This window comes from Salarias fasciatus, chromosome 22, assembly GCF_902148845.1.
Source record: "Salarias fasciatus chromosome 22, fSalaFa1.1, whole genome shotgun sequence".
NCBI classification, from domain to species: domain Eukaryota; kingdom Metazoa; phylum Chordata; class Actinopteri; order Blenniiformes; family Blenniidae; genus Salarias; species Salarias fasciatus.
The window spans coordinates 21,287,584-21,304,973 of NC_043765.1; the positions used below are offsets into that span (position 1 = coordinate 21,287,584).

Here is a 17,390-nt window from a genome sequence, read left to right on the forward strand (position 1 = left end):
TGAGCAAAGGAACTATTTAATTAAGGAACGTGGACATTTCAGTTACAGTGGAGAAACATTTTAATGCTTACAAATACATAAGAATTGTACATTTCACAAAAGAAAGTCAATTTATGTAATTTAGTCACAAAAAAAAAAAAAAAAAAAAGCACATACGCAACATTTTAACAGTTTATTTATTTTCTTACACATCATAGGAAAATTCAGGACTTTTTTGCCACAAGTTCCAGAAGTGTGGAGGCAATTTTGTCCAGGCTGCTGGAGTGCCGGGGCCCCCTGTTCATCCCGGATCCTCGTTCCATAGGGGGCAAGGAGTCGTAAAACTGTGTGACAGCAGGCTGGTAGTCATGGGAGCGCAGAGGTTCTTGAAACCTTTCAGGATAATAGGGAGGCTCATCTAACTGGTGGCCATGCTTCGTCTCAAACATTGCTGTAAGAAAGGCATCAGGAAAATTGAAATAAAGCAGAGTGGAAAATAACTAATTGACCTTTCCATGGACAACATGTCTATGAATAATGTTCACCACCTCACCATTTAAAGTATTTAAGTGTGATACCTTCATAACGCTCTCTGGCTGAGAGTCTGGGTTCTGCCTGTGGAGGATAAGAGTATCCTTGGGGCTGCTGTCCGGGTCTGTGCTCCAGTCTGTCACGTGGCGCCGCTTCACGACGGTCTGTATCCTGTATCGGGGTTCTCTCATACAGACTGTGTCGAGGCAGCTGAGGCTCCAGCTTTGACTCTTCGTAATTCCTGAAGCTGCCTGGTCGGTTTTGGCTGTTCTGCTGCATGGACAAAAACGGGTGTTGTTGAATTTGTCTGCTTCGCACAGCGATTAAGACTATTAATTGTGATGCTTCAATAACGAGAGTCATACTGTTTCTTGTTCCTTTTTTTTCGACTTGAATTCCCTCAGAAGGCCGCAAAGTTTGCTCTTCAGGAAGTTGGCCTGTTCTTCATTATCTATTTCAATATTTTTCTAATTGAATAAAGAGACAAGAAAGAAAAAAAAAGACTATTTTTAGTAAGTGAAACTTGTGCTGCTGTGCTTGTGGCAAACATTCATTAATATGATCTAACCAGCACATCGAAGAAGTCGTCTGAGTTTGAGCCTCCTGTTTGGTTGCTTTCAGGATACTGCAGACCCTGACAGGGGTTTGACAGCAGAAGGAAAGACAAGATGAAGATAATTTAGGGAACAAAAGGATCATAATCACTACAGGGTGATTTTATGATTACCTCAGATTCTTTGTACGAGTCCGAATACTGCATCCTGCTGGTTTCACGTCTTGGCGGTGCACTGGCTTCACCACCAAACTGTGGACGGCGTTGTTCATCATTAGCATCAAACCTGAGTTCAGGGAAGAAATAGGTTAAAAAATTCCAAACACAGATTTACAGCAATATGTATAGAAACCACTGAAGTTTGAAATTAATTTAATTAATTCTCTGTACGAGTCTGAATACTGCATCCTGCTGGTTTCACGTCTTGGCGGTGCACCGGCTTCACCACCAAACTGTGGACGGGCTGGTCCGTCATTAGTATCAAACCTGAGTTCAGAGAAGAAATAGGTTACAAAATGCCAAACACAGATTTACAGCAATACGTATAGAAACCACTGAAGTCTGAAATTAATTTTTCTCCCTGGAGACTCACATTGCTTTCGTCTCCTCCAGCTCCTCTGGAGTGGCATCAGAGAAGCGGCTTTTCCGTTTCCTTTTGCCCTGGCTCTCAGCAGTGCCACCGCTCAGGAAACGCCTGAACGGCTCAGGGATGTCAGAAAGGGCCTGGGCGACGTCTAATTGTTCAGCTGAAGCTCCTGCTCGGTCAGGGAGAGTGTAGTCGAGTGTTGTCTCTTCTTTGTGGGCTGGTCTTGATTTGTGGTGATAATCTCTGACCAGACTGAAAGAATGAGCTGCCTGTTCGTTATTCACAGCAGGGGAGAAGGTGCTCCTCTTGGCCTCCGGCTCACTAAACTCCTGCCTACCTGCTCCGTACATATCATTTCTGCCAGGCTCTCTGGACCTATACTGCTGTTCCCCTGCAGGATTATAGTTCAGAGAAAGAATCCGCTCCCCGCTGCGTTCCTCAGAATAAAACTCATCCCCTCTTTCTGGGTAGGATGTTGCATAAGGAGTTCCTTTCTCTGGGGAATACTCTCCAAGCTGAGCCTGTCCACGGGGCGTATTCTCCCTGAAGTCATGCATGCGCGCCCGGTCACCCGGCTCAAATGTAGCTCGCCCCAGTGGATCTTGACCAAATTCACGTTGAGCGAGGTGATCGGGACCGGTGAAGTTGTCTCGGTACATCTGATTTCTCTGAGGTTCAGCCTCGACGGGGCTGTAACTGGCTGCGTCCTCCCACTGGTGCCACCTGCCTCTTTGCATGTTTGGGTCCTCAGGCTGGATTTCAGGTCTATTCTGCGGTTCTGTAGGGTAATTCTTCTGATTGGAATACTGGTTCCGGTAGGTCTTTAGTTCTGTCACAAATGATGCCACTTGTCCTTGCTGTTCAATCATTCGGTTCCTATTCTGCATTTTCCTTTGGGGAGCTATAAATGAAAAGCAAACAGTACAAAAATAATATTAAAGGAAAGTGTTTTCTCATATGACTTTGACACATTTGAATAGATTCTGACAGGTTGGGTTCACATATTTGTAAAAGTATGTTTAAACACAATTATTGAGTATGAATAGAGGACTCGAGTTGCGATACAGGAGATCGACAGACCTGTAAGATCTAGTTTCCATTTTTTTTTTTATGTAGCGTGATGCCATCGTGATCACAAATGACATGTCAAAATCTCATTGACTGAACTTTTTAATGGAATTCAAATTTGATTCAGAGTTGTGTCAGGATGATGATAGCAATCTGCTCAGATTCTCCTGATTATATTCACCCAGCGTGACCGTACCTCTTGGGTTGTTGAAGTTGCCCTGATTCCCCGTTTTCGGCAGTGACTGAAACACACGACCAGAAACAACATACAGAGATGTCTTCTCAAGCACATCACACAGATTATTAGTCGCACGTTCAAAAATCTGTAGTGAGTTGTTTTCCGCACCACTGGAGTTCCTCGTCCATCCTGTCTCTCTATTATTTCTGCCTTGGCTCGTATGATTTTTCCTCCTTGCGTCACAATGGACTGGGTGTCCCAGGTCACCAGGTCAGGCCGAAACCCTTCCTGCATCCACACGGATGTAATTTATCCTCATTTGGTTAAATCGTTTGATTAAAAAGGTAAAAAAAAAAAAAAGCTTTGCGGGATTTTCTTTCAACAGTCATTCAAAACACTTTACCACGTATTTCTGCCGGTGTTTGCGTCCGATCAAATGATGGACCATATCCGGTAGGAATGCAGCCATCGAGCACAGATTGCAGAAGTATTTTGGCCCCGACTGTGAGCCATCGGAGAGGATTTCCTTCAGATGGGACAAACCTGTGAGGTATATATAAGAAGAAAGCAGTTAAACGGGCTGACGTGAATACCAAGTTAGTAACCATTTTAACACGGAGAACAAGCTATTGACCAATGATAGGCTCGTCCAGTTCCAGGTAGTCCAGATACTGAGAAATATTCCTGAATTTGGGGATGTGTGGACGTCCCGACAGAGCTCCTAAAAAAAAAAAAAAAAAAAAAAATGAAACAGTGGTAGTTAGCTAGACAAAATGGTCCAAAGACAGTGTTTTTATTTTTTTAAATCATCCACTTCATAGCTCAATCAAGTTGCAGCACATGTAACTGTGCAATATTACGTTTTCTTTCTCATAAACGCAGTCACACTCGGACACTTTTAACAAATAACTTGTGTTCAAGATCTGAGTGATCTCAATAGAAATACAGCTGGTTAAGAAGAACGGGGAGATGAGCTGCCTCAATATGTAGTCACGATAACTCACACATGCCAGAGCCACGTAGTGTGAGGTGGTGATTGGTTGGGAATGATGCAGTTTAAACATTTAAAATCTTATTTCACACACCGAAATCAGAAAAAAAGGGTTCAATCTCATGTTTGCACATGAGCTCCTTCACCGCTTTTGATGATGTTGGCTGCACTTCGGCGTACGTACATCAAAAGGGAGGCAGTGTCTTTGACACACACAAGACTCCTCGACAGAAGACGCCACGCCATGTGACACCGGGAAAAAAACATCTTCATCCTGTTCAAACGGTTTTCCAGTCCCCACGAACAAACATAATTTCATTCTGAAGAAGGTTTTACCACCAGCGTTTGGCGTTTGCAGCCGAGTCGCTGCTGCAGCACATGCAGCAGACACCGGCGGCCATGTGGGCACAGATGGGCCTGTTCTGTCTACGTCTGTGCAAGTGGTAGATATCTGAATGGCAGGTGAGTAAATGTTATCGAGGTGTTGAGAACACATTTTTTTAGTTTTGAAAAAAAAAAAAGTGTGAGAGCTAGCAGGCTGCAGCTGTCACTTTCACTTAAAGCATGATGCCAGAAATCTACATGAGTGGTGCGCAAAAAGAGTAGGTGAGACTGCTCACAGTTTAAGAACAGACCTCAGGAAAAATATATATTTGAGTATCACATGTCTTCGAAGCAGTAGACATGAAGACCAGCTGAATAACTGACTTCTAGGCGTCTCACCCACAGAAAATAAGCCGCAGTTTCTCACTCAAGAGCGTGATGTGTGAAGTCTGGAGAGGACTGTAAAAGCAGTCAAGATGGACCCGAAACATGAAAACCCAGATAAAGTCCGTCAACGTAAAAGCCTGGCTTCAGAGCCACAGCTAGACCTCTTGCCCCAACGGCCAGAGAATGTCCCTGATTTGAGTCCAGTTTTGGCTTACTGTCAGCTCTTCCCACAGTCCAAAAAAAAAGAAAAAAAAGTGCCTTTGAGATCCTTCGGCAACTGCCACCTGACGGACCTGGAATACGCCGACGATACCATCCTGTTCAGCACAACCTACAGTCAGCCGAGAGACGCTCTGGGCATTTAGAGTGAGGAGGCAGCACAGCTTGGCCTCCAAGTGAGCTGGACTAAAACCAAGCGCATGTTTGTCGGTGATGGACCAGATCCACCTCCCATGCAAACTGGGAGCGACATCATAGAGCCTGTCAAGAACTTTGTGTACCTGGGGTCCATGGTGACAGACAGCTGGGACCTAAAACCAGAGATTGATCGCAGACGAGCCCTGGCAGCATCTGCCCTGTAGTCCCTCTGGAAACCACTCTGGCAGCACCAGAACATCTCAAGCAGGACAAAGCTCCGGATTTACAACCTAGCCGTACTCTCCATCCTGTTTTGTGGCTCAGAAACGTGGCCCCTGAACGACACTCTGGAAACAAGAATCGATGGCTTTGATAGCAGGGCTCTGAGAACCATCGAGAACATCAGGTGGCCCCAGCGAGTTTCCAATGAAGGGCTCAGAGCCCGCACAGGCCAGCCCCGAGCATCTTCCTTGGTCGCACAACGACGCACCCGCTGGCTCGGCCATGTCCTTCGTCTGCCCCCAGAACATCCGACACGAGCCATTCTCCAGTTTGACCCAAAGGCCTCAGGCTGGAGACGACCATCGAGGGAAGCCCTGGACCCGATGGCTCCACGTCGTTGCGGGTGACCTCCAACAACACGGAGTTGCTGTGGAGGATAGAGCAGCTGGCACAACATCGCCAGCACTGGAAAAATCTGGTTCTGGTCAGCTCAACGCACCGGGACGGGATACCCTGACCCTCGCTGGAGCACTAAGTAACTAAATAACTAACTTTGAGATCAACTCAGAAAAGGTTTAGGAAATGAATGGAGGATTTCCACTGAAACAGGAATCAGCCCGCCTGCCACCCAGCTGCAACGGCCTCTTGATCCCAGTGGAAGCTGCAGCCCTGATCGGATCTAGACTTTACCTGCATCCACAGTCGACAATGAAACGACAACAGAGAGAGCAATAAGGCTTTTGATTTCAATGCTGGACTAAGATGGTGAAACGTCCAAGATACAACAAAGTCAGTCCTTTGAGACCAAAGACGCACTCCCGGTGTGTTATGAGGGACTGTTGTGGCTTCTCACTCATCTCAGTGGGACTTGTAGGTTTCTCACAATCCAGCCTCCTTACCACGAGGGAGAAAATACATCAGTGTGGATATGATCCACTTTTTGACCTTTTTCTTCGCACTGTGACTGTTGGAGGGGTTGCTGAGACTTTTAGGATTACGGCACAGATATTCTGTGTTTGATATTTGATTTCACACACAAAAAGTATGGATCTCCAGCTTTAGGGACACAGTTTAAATTATTCCAAAGTTTTCAGCCAGAAGAGCATTAGAGAGATCCAATTCTGTTAGAACAGAGCCTGCTTGTTTTTCCATTCACGTCACATTTGTCTCTGTACATGCTAACTTTTAAAGTACTTAAACATGATTTAGCCAAATTTGGCATTAAGTGACTCATAACCGAACTATTTTCACTAATAATGATAGATCTGGGATAAAATGCCGTCCATCACCACAACAGAGTGATTACAATGAGTTTCAAGTATGACTGAATATACACTACGAGGCCATGACAGAAAAAAGAACAGGACAATGCAGAAGCTGAAGTCTACTTACCCTGAGCAAGTAAGGCATCCTCTTTCTGCCAAGAACGAAAAAAAAAAGCAATGAATACAAGTCAATCAGTGCTGGGTTAGCAGGACAGTTCCTTTGCTACAAAAAAAGACTAAATGAAAGTAAACATCCGTTACCTGAACACAACTTTAACCAAAACCACAGCTCTCATGAGGTGCAGTACAGACTTACATTTCTCACCTGTCTTCTTGATGCAAGTGTATAAAGAAAAAAAAAAAGTGACACAAAAAAAAAATGACTTTGTCCTGTAGATGTCTTATTCAAACCTTCTTCATGTGAAGGTTTACTAACAGTTCCACTGGGGTGATACTGTCCACTGTGTACTGATATGACAAGATTCAGCTTTTCACCTGCAGTGACCATGAATTTGGTGATGAGAAATCGCCAAACCACTATGGTCTACCTATATGGAGATTAATCCATTCAGTGTTCAAAAAAAACAAAAAGATGCTGTTGACAAGTCTCTGATACTTCAGAGTGGAAAGAGGCTTTTCCTTCCATCTGGTACAACTGTTCCTGTCCGTTTAAAGTTTTCCAACTCTGAGAGTCAGGTTGTACACATTGTGAAAGCAAGGGTTCAAACACTGAACCAAGACACGAACCTTCAGAATCTACTGTGGTTGGTCCGACGCTGCATGTAAAAACATCATGTCAGCACAAGATCTGCAGGAATCTCACTGGGTCCGGCACAATTAAAGGAAATGTTTTCACTGAGGAGTCACTGAGGTGAAGTGGTGAGCACAGAATATCTCCATATCAAGTATTGAGGCCTTTCTGTGCAGAGTTTGCACATTCTCCCTGTCTGTGGGTTTTACCCCGTGGGCCAATGGAGGGCTGGATGAACAAACGGTTTCCATCGAAACAGGGATCAATTGAAGTGTCGACCCAGCAGCAATGACTTCCTCCGGTACATTTATTTCCTGCACGTTTGGGTAAAGGTGACTGCAGTGTCTGAAATAAAATGAGAAACCCCACAGATGTTTATGGATTTCTGTGCAGAAGTCCGCTGTTGTTCCTGTATGTGGATGGACTCCAGCTTCCTCCCACAGGTCCAAGACATCCACAGTAGGCTGGTTGGTCACAGTAAACTGTTCTCAGGTGCAGGTTGTCTGTTTTTGACGTTTGCCCCGTTACCGACTGGCCAGCATAACCAGCATAAGGAAATGCTTTTGACATCCCATCCTGTTACAGATGGGGATCCATTGAAGGTGCACCTTGCTTTTTGCCTACCGTCAGCAGACATAAGCACTGGAAACAACATGCAAAAGCCTGGAGGTGTGGAAGTATCCATGCTGAACAACAGCAAGAAGTTATGTCTTCATGTGCGGAGAAGACGGCACACAGGACTGTGTTCAAGAAGAATCCCTACCAGAAACACACCTCCTAAAGAGCTGCGAGCAAGAATTCCCCTTTGAAAACATTTTTTTCTCCACAATTAAGTCATTTGAGCAAATGACCAATCAGAGTCAAATTATCGTGGCATCCTTGTAAAAGTAACCAGGACCTTCTGGTTGTGAGGGGAAAAGTAACTTCAAAACTCTTGAGCTGGAGTGAAAATATTTTATCCAGCTCACATGTTAACCAGGGTCATCCATACACGACGACAAAATGATTCCTTCATTTATTTATCCACTGCGTGTCTTCTCACTGGCTGCTGAAAAAAAAAAAAAAAGGTTTTCAATACGTCTCAGGTTCAAAGAACTGTTTTCCAGTTCATGATTATTCTTCATGCTCAACAGTTTGAGCAGCTTCACTTGCTGGGATCCACACGCTTCATGTTGAATTATCAAATTCAGTGACTGTATTCCTGCAGGTTTGCGTGTCGGCAAGGAAAAGGGACTGACTGAAACACTTCAGGAAGTGACTCAATGAGTTCATTCAAGAGATGCAAACGTCAGCGAGTTTTGGTGTTCCTCAAGTAGTGAATTCTTTCCTTTCACTTTTCCAAGCCCAACTCTGAAATCATGCGGACGACATTCCCTTTGATCATCACTGATCAATCATTCTATTTGGATGCTTCTTTTTCGTGTCCCAGAATTCCTTTTTGAACTTGTGGAGATCTATTACTACATGGGATGAGAAATTAGTGAGAGTGGGTTAACATAGAGGAAAATTAATATTCTCCAGCAGCGGATGCTTTAGCACTGTTCGTACTACAAATGTCTACATCACAATAATAAAAGTAAGCCCAAATTTCTGTGATCGAAAGATAAGTTAAGCAGTGAATATACAGCATTGTCTCTGATTTGTTGTTTTCTGAAGCATTTAGCTCTTGAAAGCAGACGGTGTCAAGCTCCAGTCCTGCATGTTTTAGAGGTCTACCTGCTTCAGCTCTCCTGAATTTAATGACCAGGATAATGTCAAGTAAAAAAAAAAAAAAAAAACCCTAACAAGTCTTCACTGCAATCAGGTGTGGAGCAACGAGGAGAGACCAAAAGCATCCAGGGTGCTGAGTCTTCGAGGACTGAAGCTTGACAACGTGCGAACATTAAGGTATGAGGAAAAAATTCCAAGCACTGCTTTCTTGGTCAATTTCTTTATCAAGGCAGAAAGAAACACTGAAAGTGGTCAAATTTAGACGATGGCATTCAAACATGATTCTGAGTTTCCCTGATGCTTCCTCTCCAGCAGCTGCACCTTGTACCTTTAAGTGTCCTGGTGTGGTCAAGTGTATCTTGTACAGGGCTTCACCCCGGATGGATTTCTCACAGATCTGATCAGACAGAGATAAATCAATTACTTCACAGTTTACTGGAACACACGTGTCAACATTGCTATCACAACAAGCACCAAACATGATCCAAACGTGTAAAGGGAACAGGGTTTTTTCCAGGGTGTTTGGTCAACGGCGAGAGCAATGTTTCATCGTCGTTAAGATGTTCATCGTACCTTGCATTCAATAAATTCCACGTCCTGGTCGTAAGGTGTTTCGAGGTGATCCATTGTTGAATCGCGTTTTCAAATTGCTCCGCGAAGCTAAATTAGCCTAAAAGCTACTGTCCGTTGTTTGTTTGCAGCAGCCGCTAGCCCACGACTAGCACGGCATTAACGTGCTGTGGATGAGAAAGGCTTTCGACGTTTTTAAATATTATTAGTTTTAGTTTATTCTTTTACCAGTTTGAAACCATTGCGTGGTTCGTGTTGAAACGATCGTTACTTCCGCATATGCTGCCGTGCTGCAGCGCCACCACACGACCGGGAGGTGCTGTAACAAGCACTTTTTCCCAAGACGCTCTTTTGCACCATCTAGTGGTCAGGTCAGTTTACTGCAATTAAAATCAATAAATCTGCAGACCAGGCGGGAAATGTATTTGTATTTTAGATTTATTTATGTCTAAGAAGCATTTGCTTCACATTTACAAAAAAAGAAAGAGGAAAAAAAAAAAAAGAGAGAAAAGAAGCTTTTTTTTTCTTTTGGTAAAGTCTGGCTCTGGAAACTGGGGCACTTCTTAAGCTGTGTGAGGCATCTGCACAGCAATCAACAGATTTAGAGATAAAGCAGTGATGCACCACGGTAAACAAAACAATGCACTCCTTCACTCATTGTTTTCCAGTACACAGGAGATCTCAGACACATTTTTTTTGAGCGATCACTATCACATTCATGTTGAAACGGATACAAATCATATGCGTTTATGAGAAGGAGCAGTTGTTGCTCCACCATATTTACATGCAAACTGTAATATGTACACACGGCTAATGATTTTACACACCTGTAACACAAGTGGACCTTCTTTGAGTGACAGCTACGCATGTTTTAAAGAACATGGTATTCCGGTAAGCTTCGGAAATAGCGTTCAGGTTTTTCAAAAGTAAACTATCAGTGGTTATGATCACGTTCAGCATGAACACCTGAACCAATGGATTCACCAAAATAAGAACAAGAAAAGCTATGATAGCGATGCAAAATACTGCAAATTATTATGCACGATCAAACTCTGGTGCATTATCCGAAGTCACTATAAATACAAAAATATCCCACCAGCTCCGTTCACACTCCTTTGAAGATGTGTGTTAGATTACAGAAGCATGGGAGAGTGTGTCTCGAGGTTAGAGATTTTAATTTACAGTGTTTTACTTTGAAAATCAAAAGATGAGCATGTGGACAAAATAAAAATATTTTTTAAAAAATGAGGATAAATAACAGGATGAGAATAAGAACCATGTACCATTGTATGGGGACAGAGAAACATGAGCTGGAGAGATTGGAGATGTGTCAATAAAGCAGGAGAGCCCGTAGCGAAGAGGCCAAACTTCAGTTTGAAGAGTTGTAGAGTCTCCCTGGAAGATTGCCAATGCGTGATCGCAGTTCCTTCCGGACCTGGGTCACCCTCCCCAGTTTACGCTTGTATTCCTAAAAACAGATTACAGAAGAAAGTCTGTCAAAGGCCGTGCAGTCTGACACAGAAATGTGAATTAATTGGATTAACAGCAAAAAGAAAACAGACAAAATGGAATCAGAAGATCAGAAAATGACTTTCAGTCTTTGACATTGTCACAGTAAAGTTTGGATTTCCGATCAAACATTTTCATTCTTGTTTAGTGCTGTTCTTTACATGTAAACACTTTTCATAAAATGTTTGAATCACGACACTTAAGATTTTAAACCTTGTCTGCCATCACTGTATTCACCTCATTTGACCTGCTACATAAGGTTTTTTTCTTCCTTTCTCATCTTGTCATTTTGTCAATACCCTAAAGATCAATAACTTTCTTTCAGATCACTCCTGAGAATATACTTATGAAGCAGTAAGTCTTCCAAGTTCATCGACTATGAAGTGCAGACAAAAGAAAAAAAAAGTGAAAACTGAGTTGAGCTGAAGAATGTATTAAGTATGAACACTGGATACTAAGAAGTGGACAAAAGAAGGCCTGACTAAAACTGTAATTCTAACACTTTTTTCCATTTTGAAAATAGATTTTGGTCCAGTGTTCAGTCTCTGAATTTTGCTGCATCACCCTTCATGTTCAACATATATAAAGTCTTCTCTGATAATATTTGTCAGTTCATTAGTTTTCCTTCTGCTTCAGGCTAAATAAACCTTTAGCTGTCAATAAGTAAGTTGTATTGTCACTTTGTGTCGACCATCTTCAACAACTGAACGCCGCACTGAGGTGAAAGTGTCAGAGCAAAGTATAAGAAATCCACAAAATCATTTCCAGTTTTTTATTTTCAGGGTTGATTTTATTACAGATGCCTTGGAGGACTGAAGACACAAATAAAAGACTCTTTATCTTCTGGGTTTCCTGTGAACGAAGGCTAAACAGATAGCGTCAGTGTTGGAAAAAAAAGAAAAAAGCATGACCGAGAGAGCAAGAAAATCTGTAGTCTCATTTTCTAAACATCCAACACAAGTTGCTTTGGTCGATACTTACCTGATGAGCAGGACACTTCGTGCAAACTGAGCTAAATTAAAGGTGTGATGAGGGTCAATCCTGACGTGGACGCCATGTTTTTATGTGCTGTACTTTCTGGATTATCAGTCCAGAATCAGTTTATAAGCAGCGACCAACAGCACGCAAATATATGACAAACACCCACGAGACAAAACAGCGTTGGACAGAAAGAGAAAGTTGTTTACGCACTTCGAGTTTCTGCTCGTTCTGGGCCAAGCCGTCCTTCTGGCTCTGCAGGAAGACCGTTAGTGTGCGCATGAGCTGCCTCCTGTCGTCGATCTCCGCCGCCAGGCGGCCGCTGTAGTCTGCTAGCAGCATGCAGGCCTCCTCCACCAGCCGGGAGAGCCGCTCCCCCGATTCTTTATCTGGAGCAGGGAGAGCACACACACAGCGGGACACCAGGCTTAAATCCAGCTGTCAGCCTCTGCCCTTCAGCTGGGAGGGCTCTTTTCTCTGCACGGCGCTTGGGTTCAAGCACACTTTCCCCCACATACGACTAAAATAAAGTTATCAGAACTACAGAGAGCTGTTTTGTTTACTGATTGCAGAGTTCATGAACCGAGTTCTTCTAAATGTTCTTCATTCATCCACAGTTTGACACTGCTTCACCGGGAGAGAAAGGGCAGAGTTAAAAATACTAAAATTAACTTTTATTTGACGCAGATCAAGAGATAACTGAACTTAAAAACCCAGAGACACAAGATGAAAGCCTGAGAAGATTTATTTTTCATTTCACGGGGGCTTCAAGGTGAAGACGGGGGGTGCTCTGCTTTCATGCGTACACCTCTTCCTACTCCTCTTTTGAACAGGCTTCACTGGGAGTCGCTTGTTTATTTCCTTTTCTGTTGTCTTCTTATCTTCGGTTTAAATATACATAACAAGAACAACATTTTGTGTTACTTTTTAGCCTGCTTGTTGTTTACTTGCTCAAGAAGATAAATACTTTGTAGCCTCTTGATGCAAAGTAGGTCACAGTGGTTAAAAAAGACGTGTCGCTCAAAAGGTTTCTGCTGGAGGATCAGTCACCACCTGAGCAACATAAGTGTGTGTGTGTGTGTGTGTGTGTGTGTGGTTTCAGTTGGAATAAATATTCTATCCTTCACAATTGTGAAAAGATCATTTGGGATTTTTATTGATTTCTTCAGTGTTTCAGATTAGAAAACTCACATATTGCTCAGCAAAAACAATAAAAACTACCAAAAATATCATGTAAAACCACGTTTTGTATAAATAATCAAACCAGGACAGTTCTAGTATTCTTAGACTACCGCTGAAATGATTCAGGAGGATTAGAGGGTTTATCTGCCTCAAACTGGAGCCTTCTCTGTTTGACATCATGACACTTGACTCTGAGCACTGATCAAACTCATGACAATATCCCTAAAGTATGTAAAAACTACCATTACTTATATTTCACCTTTAATTTCAAGACGTTGAATGGGACTCAGCATGCTGCTGAATGTTTAGAAAAACAAGTGAAGGTCACATATGGAGGGTCGGTGGTGGCTGCCACAGAAACAAGAACCCTAGGTGTGAGTGTGTGTGTGAGAGAGTGTGTGTGTGTGTGTAGCCTGCTGAGTGTCCAGCCCACCGACCTGTGATCCTGTGAAGCAGCGACGTGTCCTGCACCTCAGCAGGGAGGGAGGAGATGCGCTGCCGCAGCACCGAGTCGCTGGAGGCTGCGTTCTCCAGCTCCTGCAGAGCTCGAATTAACTCTGCCGTCTGAGGGAGAGCATGCAGGACACGAGCGGGGGGGGGAGACAGCAGCACACAGAGGTGGATATTAGAATACTGCAGCAACTAGTAAAATAACCAAAAAAATAATAATGGAATGGAAGGAATCAAAGTACAGATGAAAATGGTGACCTGTGGGGGATCCGATGGGGAGCTCTGAGAGGCAAAGCCCTCGTCGTCTGGATGGATCTCCTCATATGATCTCTTCTTGGTCTTTTTTTCTCCATCTGTATTGACATGAGAAGAAATAAAAACACGACTTGAGTTTAATACTCTGAGTTTTGGCCACACTGCCTTGACAGTTTTTTTTCTTTTCTGGCACGTTGGAATAGCTTCAATCGCTGTGAATGGGAGACGAGTTTGTTTGTTTGTTCTCTGTATTTGAAGTGATACAGAGACCTGATGAGGTCTGGACCGACCGACCGACCGACATTCGCATCGGACTACAGTCAGAGGCACGGCTGGTCGAGTGCAGAAACCAGTTGGCGTTGTGTGAACTTACAGAGGACGTGTGAGAGCTGATCCAGCAGGTTGTTTTCATAGACGGCTCGCTCCTGCCAGATCGACAAAACCCGGCCCAGCTGTTTCTTACAGCCCTCCTCGCCATCTCTGAACACAAACAACACGGGCAGCGGGTCAAAGAGCTCCGTCAGAAATATCAAGACTGACATCGTTTGGACAGATTCAGCGTTTATCTACTGGGTTCTGTACCCTCTGCACTTCCAAATAAATTTAATGTTGAACTGCAATTTTCAAGCATTTCTAAAACCACACATTCAATTTTATGCATCAGAGCATTTAGTAGTCAAGTCAAGTCAAGTCAGCTTTATTTATAGAGCGCATTTACAAACGGCTTAGCCGCATCAAAGTGCTTCACATAGTGCAAGAAGACATTAAAAGTGCATAAAATTCAAAAAAAAAAAAAAAAAAAAAAAAAAAAAAAAAAAAGTAGTAGCTGATTGACTACTGTTACAAAAGAAAAAAAAAAAGAATCTGACCTGTTTACATGTTTAAATGCATCAACGATGACCGGTGCAAAGTCCTGGGTGAACTCTGGTCCTTTTTTCTTGCTGTTCTGAATGACGTCATTGGCCAAATACAGGAAGGTCAGCTTGCGTGATCCCTGAGCTGCATGCATTTAAACATAAAAATAGACACACCGGTGGTCATTTTATTATGATTTACAAGGCTCAAACACAGACAGAGTGGCAGGCTTCAATGCAGACAAATGTGTTTTCACGCGTTAGCCTTTAATATCTAGACAATTAGCCTCTGCTTAATCTGCAGGTATATTATCGTTAGTTTGATTATAGTTACATATGTGTAACATATTACTGGATTGCAAAGACATTTTCACCAGAATAGATCCCAGACCTGCCAACTTATTATTATCAATGAGTTTCATCTTTTCCCAGTTGGTTCTGAGGATAACATATTTCTACAAAACAGAGCAAAATTTTAGATTTTTAGAGAAGGGGAAACCATGAGTTTCCTCTTATGAACTATTGATGCATTTGTCTTCAATGTTGTTGGACAGGCCAGAGTCAAAACTGAGGATTTAGCCCCCGAGAGCTTCGTCTACATTCCCACTGCTCCCAGCTCTCCGCTCTCCTTTCATTCCTCAGACACTGTCCCAAAATACACCATCCACTTGAGATATCATTAGGTTGTTGATTAACACTCCTCGGAGAAGTGTGCTAGTAATATCTTTGGCTGCAGAGAAACCTGACTTTAATCCAGCATGCCGCTTCCAAAGAAATATTTAAAACTACAGAAAGAATTCAGAGAATCTTGTGCCACTTGTAATGAATAAAGACAATAGTTACTATTACATGCACACACACAGATCATCTTCAGGTTCTAAACATCCCCAATCATGATGAGTCATCAAAAATAATTAACCTGTAGTGATCATGCATGAACAAATGCAGATAAAATCAAATAGGAAAATCACATTCTGATTAAAATTAAAATTAGAATATGACTAAAAGCAAACTGCAGAAATCAATGTTCATGGGTAAGGTCATTATGCAACAAAAGGTTATACAAGGTCTCCTGCAAGAAGAAGGGTCAATTTAAAAAAACAGATAAGATTCAAAGTGGAGTTAAGTAAATATTCACATTAGTGACATCTAATCCTGAGCATTCAGATAAAGTGGGTATATTTTATATTACACGCAGGAGTTTGAGCTCAGATGCAATTAAAAAAATGAAAATATTTGCTTTCAAAAACATTAATGATACTGTTCAGACTTCAAAGCCTCTATCGCCAGTACTTAAACATGGATCAAGTGTTACAATACAGAGGTGTCCATCCCTCTATGAGATTAGACAGCAGACAGAATAAACCTGAACAGTATTTAAGTATCTGAATAACCTGCACAAAGACTGATAGAGATGAACAGCACAGAAATGAGAGGAACAATACAAACGTGTCCCCACGCACAACTATTGTTACATTGTTTACATTATACTAGATTAATGTTTGAACATATTGAAGAAAAATATCTCTATCCTGAACTAAAGTGTAGTTAGCTGCGTTCAATTCGACATACTTTAGAGAGAGGCAGCTGCAGATGGTGCTCACTGCTCAATCATATGTAGACATTATTATCCCCTCTTGATTGCAGTAGTGTTAGTGTATGTTCCACCCCTGATTATAAATATAAACAGATAGCTGTTAGCAGCCGTATCAAGGGTAGCAAGGATAGCTAAAACACAGTTATGTCTCCATAAGTTCTAGCTACCCAGAGACAAAGCTGTGAGACCTTTAAACCGAGGACACTGCTGCTCAGAGTGAGCTAGCATTAGCCGCCTGGGACTGTCGCTGTGGGGAAACTAGCTAGCTCAACGAAAACTTACCTTTTTTCAGTTCTTTGAACCAAACACCAACGATGATCTTGGAGTGTTTTCTGTGGTGGATGAGCCACAGCGACAGCGTCTGCACACTTTGCTGGGAGTTGCTGAGCTCGGACAGCTTCTTTTCCAGAGCCGCCTCGGAGAAAGCTGACATCTCGGCGGCGGCGGTTGAGAGTCGAGGCGGCGGCGGCGGCGGCGCTGCTGGGAGAGGCGGCTCGGGGATTTCTTCCAGATGTGTCGTCCACAGCGCGTCAACCGCACATTCCAGGAACCGGAGCCATCTAGTTCAGTGCCACCCGCTACCTCGACGGTGGTAAAGCCCGGCTGTGTGTGCCTCGGACCTCCGTCCTGTCGACGGTTCTCGTCTGGGGTCGCTGTCTGTTTGCAGCGACGCGCAGCAGCCTGCGGGCTTCCGTAGTTATGGTGCGTTCAAGTTCTAAGGAAAATACAGTGTCTGAAAACGTGCGCGGTAGATACAGTAGTCGCTTGCACACTGCAAATTTTGTGTAACACTCCTTTAAACAAAGTTATAAAGCTCTCCACATTCAAGAATCCACATAACAGATAAAATTCATTTCAAAACCATACATAAGAACTAACAGAAATATAAACATAACATTACTTAAGGGCAGATTTTAGTTCAATAAAATAGAGATGATGAAGGTGTAAAAGAGGATATTGATGATCCATTCCAGCTGGTAATTCCAAGGCCCTGAAAGAAGGTCCTGTTGCTCCTGGTTTTTTACCAAGTCTGAATATTATTAGCAGAGGCCTGTTTAGATTACTGTTACGTCTGTCAGTCCTGTGATGAATT

The 17,390-nt window shown here is 42.9% G+C and overlaps 2 protein-coding genes across 4 annotated transcripts; both read right to left on the bottom strand.

Moving 5' to 3' along the window:
* Positions 1-44: 44 nt before the first annotated feature.
* Positions 45-9,736, bottom strand: LOC115409177 (uncharacterized). 2 transcript variants are annotated; one of them, XM_030120207.1, is made up of 14 exons: positions 9,476-9,736; positions 9,231-9,299; positions 6,569-6,593; positions 3,530-3,616; positions 3,299-3,438; positions 3,064-3,183; positions 2,914-2,959; positions 1,656-2,550; positions 1,454-1,549; positions 1,238-1,349; positions 1,079-1,144; positions 876-977; positions 558-783; positions 45-430 (listed from the first exon to the last, which is right to left on the bottom strand). In XM_030120207.1, the coding sequence occupies exons 1-14, from the start codon at positions 9,527-9,529 to the stop codon at positions 204-206; spliced, it is 2,265 nt and encodes a 754-aa protein (XP_029976067.1). In that variant the 5' UTR covers positions 9,530-9,736; the 3' UTR covers positions 45-203. The 2 variants fall into 2 exon arrangements, with proteins under 2 accessions (XP_029976067.1, XP_029976068.1); XM_030120208.1 differs by lacking the exon at positions 6,569-6,593 and having other exon boundaries at positions 9,476-9,541.
* Positions 9,737-10,162: 426 nt separating this feature from the next.
* On the bottom strand, positions 10,163-16,977 carry LOC115409934 (regulation of nuclear pre-mRNA domain-containing protein 1A). Of its 2 annotated transcripts, none has more exons than XM_030121284.1 (7): positions 16,580-16,977; positions 14,716-14,845; positions 14,220-14,326; positions 13,850-13,944; positions 13,579-13,705; positions 12,173-12,348; positions 10,163-10,940 (listed from the first exon to the last, which is right to left on the bottom strand). In XM_030121284.1, exons 1-7 carry the CDS (start codon positions 16,728-16,730, stop codon positions 10,842-10,844), a joined length of 885 nt encoding a protein of 294 aa, XP_029977144.1. In that variant the 5' UTR covers positions 16,731-16,977; the 3' UTR covers positions 10,163-10,841. The 2 variants fall into 2 exon arrangements, with proteins under 2 accessions (XP_029977144.1, XP_029977145.1); XM_030121285.1 differs by lacking the exon at positions 10,163-10,940 and adding an exon at positions 11,752-11,846.
* Positions 16,978-17,390: the final 413 nt, after the last annotated feature.

Coding starts and splice junctions, on each gene's coding strand:
- LOC115409177 (XM_030120207.1), bottom strand. CDS start 9,529: ATGGATCACCTCGAAACACCTTACGACCAGGACGTGGAATTTATTGAA. Junction 3,617..6,568: donor GGATGCCTTACTTGCTCAGG/GTAAGTAGACTT, acceptor TTTTTTTTTTAG/GAGCTCTGTCGGGACGTCCA. Junction 784..875: donor AAAAAAAGGAACAAGAAACA/GTATGACTCTCG, acceptor TTGTCCATGCAG/CAGAACAGCCAAAACCGACC.
- LOC115409934 (XM_030121284.1), bottom strand. CDS start 16,730: ATGTCAGCTTTCTCCGAGGCGGCTCTGGAAAAGAAGCTGTCCGAGCTC. Junction 13,706..13,849: donor CCCCATCGGATCCCCCACAG/GTCACCATTTTC, acceptor GCTCTCCCTCAG/ACGGCAGAGTTAATTCGAGC. Junction 10,941..12,172: donor AGAACGAGCAGAAACTCGAA/GTGCGTAAACAA, acceptor ATCTGTTTTTAG/GAATACAAGCGTAAACTGGG.